At 35.9% G+C, this 11,276-nt stretch overlaps 1 protein-coding gene across 1 annotated transcript; it reads right to left on the minus strand.

Annotated features, from left to right (window-relative positions):
* Positions 1-52: 52 nt before the first annotated feature.
* On the minus strand, positions 53-5,599 carry gar1 (GAR1 homolog, ribonucleoprotein). Its single transcript, XM_067381105.1, has 7 exons — positions 5,505-5,599; positions 4,916-5,139; positions 4,646-4,800; positions 3,904-3,963; positions 1,501-1,612; positions 1,282-1,398; positions 53-586 (listed from the first exon to the last, which is right to left on the minus strand). The coding sequence occupies exons 2-7, from the start codon at positions 5,127-5,129 to the stop codon at positions 576-578; spliced, it is 669 nt and encodes a 222-aa protein (XP_067237206.1). The 5' UTR covers positions 5,130-5,139; positions 5,505-5,599; the 3' UTR covers positions 53-575.
* Positions 5,600-11,276: the final 5,677 nt, after the last annotated feature.

Here is an 11,276-nt window from a genome sequence, read left to right on the forward strand (position 1 = left end):
CTACACTTCAGCAATATCAAACATGTTGGTACATCACAAAAGAATAAATAAAAACAAAGGACAGTTGTACATATTCCATAGATTTTATTTTGCTAGTCCATGGTGGCATTGGGAGTTCAACTGAAAAAAAAAGTTGCAATTCTGAAAATGTAGACATCCATTATAATCCAACAATGAAAGTTTTTACATTATCATTATCTGTGGAGATGGCTTCACCCTTTTGTCACCTTAACCTGTTAGGTTACGTTGTTACAAGTTAATACTGGACCAACATCTGGCAAATGTAAAAACGCAAGTTGATGCAAACCAACCGTGCAAGGTTGTTGAGAGTCCTATCCTCTTGTACACAGACATGTGGCAACTTCAAACATTAGCCCTATCAGCAGACCAAATAAAATAATCCACTGCTGAGAAAATACATATACGATACAAAACAAAGTAAAAAGTTCAGCTGTACAAGAGAGGCATCAATTAAAGGTCAAAACATTCTGGCAGGCCCCAAATGCTGCTTCTGGCTTCTCACTGGAAGTTTCCACAGCAGATAAAAGGACAGATCCCATCCTGTGAGTCCTTCATCATCTTCCACCTTCAAAGCAAGTATGAAAAATGTGCATTACTCCTACTACAATGAATATGCTTTAATTATAAATGGAAAATAGCAGCTCAGATATACTCATCAATTTAATGTGTCCTTGCTAATTTATAATGTATAAGTAACAGCAAAGACATTTAATTACAAAAGATTTATATTTCAAATAAATTGTTATTTTGAACTTTGTATTCATCAAAGAATCCTTTGTTAATAAAATAAATAAAGTTTCCACAAAAAAAGGAGAACAACTTAACCTAACTTGATAATAATAAGACGAAATCAGCATATTAGAATGATTTCTAAAAGATCATATGACACTGAAGACTGGAGTAATAACTGATGAAGCCATCACAGGAATGAATTTTAAAATATTACATTAAATATAAAATAAAAAAAAAGTTATATATAAAAATGGTTTTTTATATTTCACAATATTACTGTATTGTTTTGATCAAATAAATGCAGTCTTGGTGAGCAAAACAAACTTTCAAAATTAAAAAAAAAAAAAAAAAAAAAAAAATCTTACCAACCCCAAGCTTTCAAGAGTAATGAAGGAATGGGTTTGAAAATACATGAAGAGGAGTAAATGATGAAGTTTCCATTTTTGGATAATCTATTCCATTAAACTGAATTATCTGCCATCATTCGATTTCATTATTAATTTCTAAGGATCAGCATTGCTAACTTACCTCTGAATCCACGTCCACCGCCTCCACCTCTACCTCCTCTGAACCCTCCGCCACCACGTCCACCAAATCCTCCTCCACGACCACCACCATTGCCACCACGCCCTCCACGGAAGCCACCTGCAAATACGTCACTCGCTGTTAATACTACACAATTCTGTGCTAACTAAATAAATTTTATTACCAGAACCAGCATATGTATATTTTCTTGTGTGGTCTTACCTCCTCTTCCACCTCTTCCTCCTCCTCTACCTCCACGGGGCGGCCCCTTCTCACCTGGAGGCCTGGGGAGAAATCTCTGGAGGGGCAGCAGCTTCATGGGATCAATGTAGAACTGATGCAAGAGGAGAGAAAGAGAAAAGCTAATTAAAATATTCTTCATCATAACACTGTTAGTCATATCCTAGTGTGTTGATAAGAGGCAGAACAGCCAAAGGAATCTGCTAAAATTGCTTGAAGGCTCATAAGAATCCCTTTGATATTCTGGAGCAATATCTGCTTCTAAATTATAGATATGAAAGAACATTCACTGATTATTGTCTAATATTGGAAATAACACTGATAAGCAGTAGTGTGTTCTTAAAAAAAAAAAAAAAAAAAAAAAAAAAAAAAAAAAATTATATATTTTTTTATAAAATTTATATATATATATATTTAATTTTATTAAAAAAATATATATATATATAATATAATATAATATTATACACACACACACAGCTCAGCGTAATTGAGTACACCCTTTGAAAAGTAACATTTTAAACAATATCTCCATAAACAAAAACAATTTCCGAATTGTTGACAAGACTAAGTTTAATATAACATGTTTAACTTATAACATGAAAGCAAGGTTAATAATGTAACTTAGATTACACATTTTTCAATTTTACTCAAATTAGGGTGATGAAAAAATGAGTACACACCACAGCAAAAACTACTACATCTAGTAGTTTGTATGGCCTCAATGATTTTTAAATGACAGCACCAAGTCTTCTAGGCATGGAATGAACAAGTTGGTGACATTTTGCAACATCTATCTTTTTCCATTGTTCAAGAATGACCTCTTTCAGAGACTGGATGCTGGATGGAGAGTGATGCTCAACTTGTCTCTTCAGAATTCCCCATAGGTGTTCAATTGGGTTCAGATCAGGAGCCACTGAATCACTTTCACCCTGTTCTTCTTCAGAAATCCACCAGTGGCCTTAGATGTGTGTTTAGGATCATTCTCATGTTGGAAAAGTACACAATGACCAAGGGCACGGAGTGATGGTAGCATCTTCTGTGTCATTATAGAGCAGTACATCTGGGAATTCATGATGCCACCAATGAAATGCAGCTCCCCGACACCAGCAGCACTCATGCAGCCCCACATAAGGACACTGCTACCACCATGTTTTACTTTAGGCACCATGCATTTTTCTTTGTATTCCTCACCTTTGCGACGCCATACAGTTTTGAAGCCATCAGTTCTAAAAACATTTATCTTGGCCTCATTACTCTAGAGTATAGAGTCCCAGTAGTCTTCATCTTTGATAGGATGGGCCCTGGCAAACTCTAGGCGGGCTTTTTGTGCCTGGGCTTTAGGAGAGGCTTCTTCCGTGGACAGCACCCATGCATGCCATTCCTCTGCAGTGTACGCCGTATTGTGTCACAGGATATAGTCACCCCAGTTTGACTTTCTACTTCTTTAGATAACCGCAGTGAACTTGCATGCCGTTTTTCTTCAACCCATCTCATCAGAAGATGCTCCTGTAGAGGTGTTACGTGGACGTCTCTGTGAGATGGTTGAAGTTCCACTTTTTTTAAATTTTGTACCACTTTTGCTACAGTATTCTGACTGATAAGTAAAGCTTTGCTGATCTTCTTGTAGCCCTCACCTTTCTGGTGTAAAGAAATTATTTTCTTTCTCAGGTCTTGTGACATTTCTCTTCCATGTGGTGCCATTGCTGACAGCATGAAATGGGAAGGGGTTTTAACACCCTTTTATAGTCAACTGTCTGCTGGACACCTGTGAAATGAATAATTAGACTCCCCTGTGGTTGAATTCTTGTTAAATTAGACATTTGTACTCTAAAATTTAGCTTTGCTCCAGAGACTTTCAGTGGGGTGTACTGATTTTTGCGTCACCGTAATTTGAGTAAAACTGAAAATTTGCTTCTCCGAGTTATATTATTAACCTTACTTTTTTTTTATTTTATTTTTTTTTAAGTTAAAAACAGATTTTATACTTTTCAAAGGGGGTTTTCTCATTTACGTTGAGCACTGATAAATATATATATATATATATATATTTATTTATTTTTTTAAACAGAGTAGCCAGCATAAAAAAACTATTTAAAAAGAAAAAAGTTATGTGGTGTTACATGTTTCATATATAGAATGCAATCTCTTACGATCAAAGAAAATGAATATTTTTTTAAAAATTATTATAAAAGTTTATATTAATATTAAAGACTACAAGGAATATTCGCTTTCCATTATACATTCATATAAATTTGACAAAGAAAAAAAATGCTACAGATATGTAGACATGTTATGCTTCAGCTACCTACCTTCTGCTGAAAAAAAGTAGTACCATAAAAATAGGGTTCAAAGCATCATTACACATCCAGGAAAATAAAAGCTTACCTTCTGTAACTTTTTGAAGGAGGATGCCTTCATATTTTCAGAAAGTTTGACTGAAAAATACTGAGGAATTTGTTAAGGAAACAATTTAGCTCATTAATCCTGTAAAACCTGACATATGAAATATTCAGAAAAAAAAAAAAAAAAAAATTATGTATATATATATATATATATATATATATATATATATATATATATATATATATATATATATTTTTTTTTTTTGGAAGTTTATTGAACGTTTAGATAAAGCAATAAATTCTAAAAAAAGTTTGCATACGTTTTGAAATATTAATAACACGCAACTATAAAAGCTATTTGTACATTTACTTTATAAAAATTATTAAAGATTTGACAGCAAAAAGACAAGTGTACCACAACCTGAAGGTGGACATTTTATATATAATATATATATATATATATATATATATATATATATATATATATATATATATATAAAATATATATATATATATAATATAATATATATTACACATATATACACATTTTTTTGCATGCTTAAAAAAAAAAATCTAATCAATTGTGTACAACAATTTATCAGCAAGGTTTTGATCACGTTGATGATTTAGAGGCCTTATAAATTAATTTATCATATATATGATGCAGTGGGGTTAATAGGTTTATTTACACAAGATCACTTCACTTAACTATCACTATTAAGTTTTGAAGTCGTTGTAAAATTTGACAGCACTGCCAACATCACTTGCAACAAGATGAAGGATACAAAATCACGAAGCTGTCCAAAGATCTCGTCCACTTTTCCAATCTGTTCTTTGTTTTCCAGATATACCGGAGCGTTGAAGTAGGGGACTTTGTTTTCTTCCGTCACACATTTACAGACAATATCATCCTCACAAGGGTGCATGAACTCTCCTACAGCTGAGACACGAGGAGCATGAATACCATTATAGCATGAGACATGCAGTCTTGCAGTGCAATTCGCAAGCGAATGTAAATACAAACAGAAGCATGAAAGATAGCAAATATACCTTACCAACAACATATTCTGGTGGACCAAAGTCTTGATTTCTGTTAAATCCACCTCTGCCACCTCGACCCCCTCCAAATCCACCTCCACGACCCCCTCCAAATCCACCTCCACGACCCCCTCCAAATCCACCTCCACGACCACCTCCGAATCCTCCTCCACGACCTCCACCACCTCTGTTAAAACCACCGCCACGACCACCACCCCCGCGGAATGACATGATAAAGATCCTGTAAAACACATAAAACGAATATTTGGCTAAACTAGGCAACGTGGTAAACTACGAGAAGTCAAAGTGAAGTTTGATCATCGTGAACCAAACAAACCCTGAAGGAAAAGACTACATATCCAGGTATGGTGCAAATCGTTTTGGGGATTTAAAGACGTTCCTTATCATAATTCCATAACTTTCAGGAAATAAATAACAGTTGTAACGTTACTGGAGTACTGTCGAGTATGGTGAACTAGAGAGGTTAGCCTTTTAGCATATCTAATACTTTCGAGTGCAAAAAAATAGACAAATAACACAAACAGTTATTCAACATAAACATATGTTATTCTGAAACTCGCACTGAAAAGTGAAAACACAATTTACCTTTAAAGGTGGTCGGTTAGACTCTCAATGAGCACGCTGTTGACTCTGGAAACACATGTGCCTACACTGCCTGCCGTAAATGAACACCGGCTCACAGACTGTCGTAAATGCGGAAGTCATGACCATGTTTGGACAATAGGGGAGTACGTGTCAAGTAAAAGCAAAACTTGCGGTTTATTCTTCATAGAAAAAAACAACAACATTTTTTTTCTGTTTCTATATACTCATTCATTCATTTTAATATGTATTAATATGTAAATTGAATATTTTTATCTAAAGCTGATGTTTTGGCACATTTTTACTGTTTTTTAATATCTATTTATTTTAATAATGTGTATCATTTAAGCTATTTTTATGCTTTCTTTAAGAGTGCTTGTAGATACATTTTGCATTTAAAAAAAAAAAAAAAAAGTTTTCACTTTTCATTAACAGAAATTCTTTCCACTATCTTATTGAAAACATTCGATTTTAATAATCCAGTGCTTGCCAAACACCTTACTTTTTTTTTTTTTTTACTTTTATTTATTTGTTACTTTTAACAAAAACAAAAAAAACAACAAAAAAAAATCTTTATAGTATTGTTTGTCAACTCTGTTTCTGTCAATGCAGTTACATATTGTCAACATTGTTACTCTACCTTGGTAACAGAGTTTGACGGTAACAGAATTGACCATTTTAAACTTTTTTGACAAAAACTCCACTTGCTAGCATAAATATTAGGGCACATGGTGGCACTAATGAAATCATGATTAAACGACTGTTTAAACAACCCACTGCTTGATTAGTGATACAATTTGATTTTCCCAAAATGGTGTAAGAACTTTTTAGATTAAAATATTTTCTCAGAGCACAAATAGAGCAAAAGTGACATCTTTTCCTGTATTTCCTTACAAAGTTGGTAAAGGCAAAGTATGGTAACAGAATTGACACAATATATTTGGACACACATCTTTATAAGATAAAAGATTTTTTTTTAACAATATAATGTTGTAGAATTAGGAAAATGACTATTTAGGGCTTTTAAAAATAAAATAAATGAAATAAAGAAAAGTGAAATAAACTATTTGATTACACAATGATACATGATGGAAAAAAAATACACTGACTAATTCGGACAACAAGAAATTATGATTTTCAGACTTAAAAAGACACCTTTTTACAGAAAATATTATATTGTTATGGCCTGTAACATGTGATCCATGAAAATGAGTAACAATTTTTTAAAATAATAAAAAAAAATTAAAAAAATGTGGAAAAAATGTACCTCCAACACTAGTCAACATTTGAAATGGATCAAAACCTTTCATCAAAGTTGTCCTAAAACCAAAATGCAATACCGGTTCTTGTCTTAGTGAGCACTAACCCCCTCTGGCACGTCTACCCCAGAATCCAGCACTTGCAAGTTAAGCTTCGCCGACCCGACACAATCTCGCCTCATGTTCACGTTCACGCGAGAGTGACAAAATGCTTTATGGTAATTCAAAAACAATGTATATATTATGACTTTATAAGACAATTTCGAAAATTACCCACCTCCATCGAGATTTCTTGTACTGTATTTGCAAAACTTCTGCGCTGGTGAGTGTTGTAGTCGTTGTAGTCCAGAGCTGCGCTTGGAGTATTTACGACAGTGTGATTCACTGAAGGAACCTGTAGGGGGAGCTTTACAAATCTTACTGAGTTCTGATTTAATCTATAAAGCAGTTCTACAGAAAACAGTGTTTCATCATCCAGCTCAGTTCAGTTCTCATCCAATAGTGTCAGTGTAGTCAAATCAATAATATTGTAGAATATTAAGTGTCCCCAACTAAGCAAGCTAAAGGCGACAGCAAGGAACCCAAACTCCATCAGGTGACAGAATGGAGGAAAAAAAACTTGGGAGAAACCAGGCTCAGTCGGGGGGGCAGTTCTTCTCATAAACATGGTGTGATTATGATTCAGGCTACATCACAAATCAGAAATCAGATTGTGGATCAGTAGCATTCAAATATTTCATACAGCTCTTTTTGCTTGAAGACCGGATGGCCATAGGGTCTGTGCGGAGGACCTGTATGGTTCTTGTGGTCTTTGCTGAGGATCTGTGTGGATCACGGGGGATTGTCCAGTAGACACGGTCTCTGCTGACATTGAGGGCTGCCTTTTGTCCGTGTCTAGGTGCAGGTCCACCATTTGATCTGAATATGGACAGGACACGAATGACTACAGTAACCTCAGGATAAACAGAGAAACTATGACTGCATCCAAAATCACATACTTCCATAATATATAGGAGAAAAACATTATGTGACAAAAGAAGTATGTCTGAATTCACAGTACTTATAAACTTATAAACTACTGCACACGTTCACAATATAGAATATACTTTTTTAGAAGCTGTTAAATATTTACTTATTCAAAATAAGTACCTACTCAACAGAGTATGTGATTTCAGACACATCCTATAATATTAGTGTAGATTCAATTCTTCTTACGGTGTAACAAGTAAATCGGTGTTATGGGAAGTTTTCCGGTTGACCGAATTTATGCAGCCTAACAATCCTTTAATGGATGTGAATTTTAGAATTGTGTTATGTGTATGCCATTGTTTTTATTCTAGATTTAAACTGACAGAGAGTGTCTGCTTCCCGAACAAGGCTAAGAAGACTGTTCCAAAGTTTGGGTGCTAAATATGGAAAAGAAAATATATATATATACTGTATGTATGTGTGTGAATGTATGCGCTGAGGTAACAGCAGAGGTCACTCTTGACATATGGTAAGCTGAGAGGTAGATTACAGTATCTCTGGAGGGGCTGTGATGATTGTGAGGGACCAGAACATTTGGATTCTGATCAGGGAGCTGCTGGCTCTCTTGGGTCTACACACTAGAAGGCGATATCTGTAAATAGAAGTCAGTTTCCCCCGAATTTCTCTACCTCATTTTTTTTTTTTTTTTTTTCTTGAATGCCGCAGGCAACTGTCAGCATCCAGCATGGGAACTTGAGTAGTGTACCGAAGAAGAGGGAGAGAGCGCTAGACAGCCAGAGAGAGAGAGAGTACCCTACATCAAGAGGAGTGTCGCACTTTATGTGGAGCTTATTATAACCTAGTGTTGTATATCTTGTAACACAAATACCTTTACACCTTCCCTTAAACCTTTTAGAGAATAAATCCTGCCTTTATACCTGCACGTCCTCGAACTTGACAGTGACTGGAATTTTGACTTTATCTCTTCTTGGCTGACTGAGAGACACAACAGCATCTGAATGTCAATATTTGATGTTAGGCTATAGCACACACATGCTCAGAAGTTGTGCTACTTTTCATTGAGGAGATAGAAGACATATCTAGACAATGGTTTGGATGTGCAAAAATATGATGGATGATATTCTAAATAAAACTGAAAAAAAATATTTGTTCCTAATAGATTTTGTGTTCAACGTACATTTATGCACTTGATGAAACCTTGAATTTCTGAATAATATTTTTGAAAAGCTACAATTTCAGTTTGTCAAGGACAACAGCATTCAAAACCAAGGTGTCTAAAATTCTTGGCAGTTCAAATTCCCCATTCTTACTCTTGCAAGACCCACAAGTTCTTTACCTGGGAAAACTTACAGTAAATGAGCACTATTTTGGCCACTCCACAAATTCCTTTTGCACAGTTCAGGACAAATAGTGGTTCCTATCCTAACATATCGATTTCATGGTTGGGTAATCTGTGATTGTCACAATTGTCAGTCAGATTACAAGGTAGAGAATTAGACTGTAATGGGGGTAAAAGTCTGTTAATTGCCCCTGAATGCCGAAAGTAAATTAATTATTGATCGCTTACACCACTCGTTTTCTGTACTTACATAGCTTTACAAATACTTTTATCTCCCCTAAGTGTAAGTACATTTCCGCTCCGGCATAATTACATACGGACGGAAGCCCATGGACCACTAAGCACTTCATTAGACCCAAAAAGTTGTTTATTCTGGATTTGTTTGTGATGTGTATGTATCTAAAGATGTCTCTCGCACTTTCTGCACATTTTTTTAATGGGTCACATTAGGTAACTAAGAAATCGCACATTTTTGTGCAAAAAAAACAAACAAACATGTTTTTACATAGAAACCATGATTCATCAATGAGTTTGGACTTAAATATATTCCAAGAATAGTATAACATTTAGACCTAACCACACACACACACACACACACACACACACACACACACACACACACACACACACACACACACACACACACACACACACACACACACACACACACTATGGGAAAGTATTCAGACCCCCTTAAATTTTTCACTCTTTGTTATATTGCAGCCATTTGCTAAAATCATTTAAGTTAATTTTTTTCCACATTAATGTACACACAGCATCCCATATTGACACAAAAAAAAATTGTTGACATTTTTGCAGATTTATTAAAAAAGAAAAACTGAAATATCACATGGTCCTAAGTATTCAGACCCTTTGCTGTGACACTCATATATTTAACTCAGGTGCTGTCCATTTCTTCTGATCATCCTTGAGATGGTTCTACACTTTAATTTGAGTTCAGGTGTGTTTGATTATACTGATTGGACTTGATTAGGAAAGCCACACACCTGTCTATATAAAACCTTACAGCTCACAGTGCATGTCAGAGCAAATGAGAATCATGAGGTCAAAGGAACTGCCTGAAGAGCTCAGAGACAGAATTGTGGCAAGGCACAGAACTGGCCAAGGTTAAAAAAAAAATTCTGCTGCACTTAAGGTTCCTAAGAGCACAGTGGCCTCCATAATCCATAAATGGAAGACGTTTGGGATGACCAGAACCCTTCCTAGAGCTGGCCGTCTGGCCAAACTGAGCTATCGGGGGAGAAGAGCCTTGGTGAGAGAGGTAAAGAAGAACCCAAAGATCACTGTGGCTGAGCTCCAGAGATGCAGTCGAGAGATAGTAGAAAGTTGTAGAAAGTCAACCATCACTGCAGCCCTCCACCAGTCAGGGCTTTATGGCAGAGTGGCCCGACTGAAGCCTCTCTTCAGTGCAAGATACACGAAAGCCCGCATGGAGTTTGCTAAAAAAACACCTGAAGGACTCCAAGATGGTGAGAAATAAGATTCTCTGGTCTGATGAGACCAAGATAGAACTTTTTGGCCTTAATTCTAAGCAGTATGTGTGGAGAAAACCAGGCACTGCTCATCACCTGTCCAATACAGTCCCAACAGTGAAGCATGGTGGTGGCAGCATCATGCTGTGGGGGTGTTTTTCAGCTGCAGGGACAGGACGACTGGTTGCAATCGAGGGAAAGATGAATGCAGCCAAGTACAGGGATATCCTGGATGAAAACCTTCTGCAGAGTGCTCAGGACCAACAAGACAATGAACTAAAGCACACAGCTAAAATAACGAAGGAGTGGCTTCACAACAACTCCGTCACTGTTCTTAAATGGCCCAGCCAGAGCCCTGACTTAAACCCAATTGAGCATCTCTGGAGAGACCTAAAAATGGCTGTCCACCAACATTTACCATCCAACCTGACAGAACTGGAGAGGATCTGCAAGGAGGAATGGCAGAGGATCCCCAAATCCAGGTGTGAAAAACTTGTTGCATCTTTCTCAAAAAGACTCATGGCTGTATTAGATCAAAAGGGTGCTTCTACTAAATACTGAGCAAAGGGTCTGAATACTTAGTACCATGTGATATTTCAGTTTTTCTTTTTTAATAAATCTGCAAAAATGTCAACAATTCTGTTTTTCTGTCAATATGGGGTGCTGTGTGTACATTAATGAGGAAAAAAATTAA

This window comes from Chanodichthys erythropterus, chromosome 1, assembly GCF_024489055.1.
Source record: "Chanodichthys erythropterus isolate Z2021 chromosome 1, ASM2448905v1, whole genome shotgun sequence".
NCBI classification, from domain to species: Eukaryota; Metazoa; Chordata; class Actinopteri; order Cypriniformes; family Xenocyprididae; genus Chanodichthys; species Chanodichthys erythropterus.

Bases quoted from the DNA above. Each gene is read 5' to 3' on its own strand.
- gar1 (XM_067381105.1), bottom strand. From the start codon at position 5,129: ATGTCATTCCGCGGGGGTGGTGGTCGTGGCGGTGGTTTTAACAGAGGT. The intron at 3,964-4,645 runs GTATCCTTCATC...CAAATTCCTCAG, and splicing joins TTGGACAGCTTCGTGATTTT to TATTTTTCAGTCAAACTTTC. The intron at 1,613-3,903 runs GTAAGCTTTTAT...CTCTTGCATCAG, and splicing joins CCTTCAAAAAGTTACAGAAG to TTCTACATTGATCCCATGAA.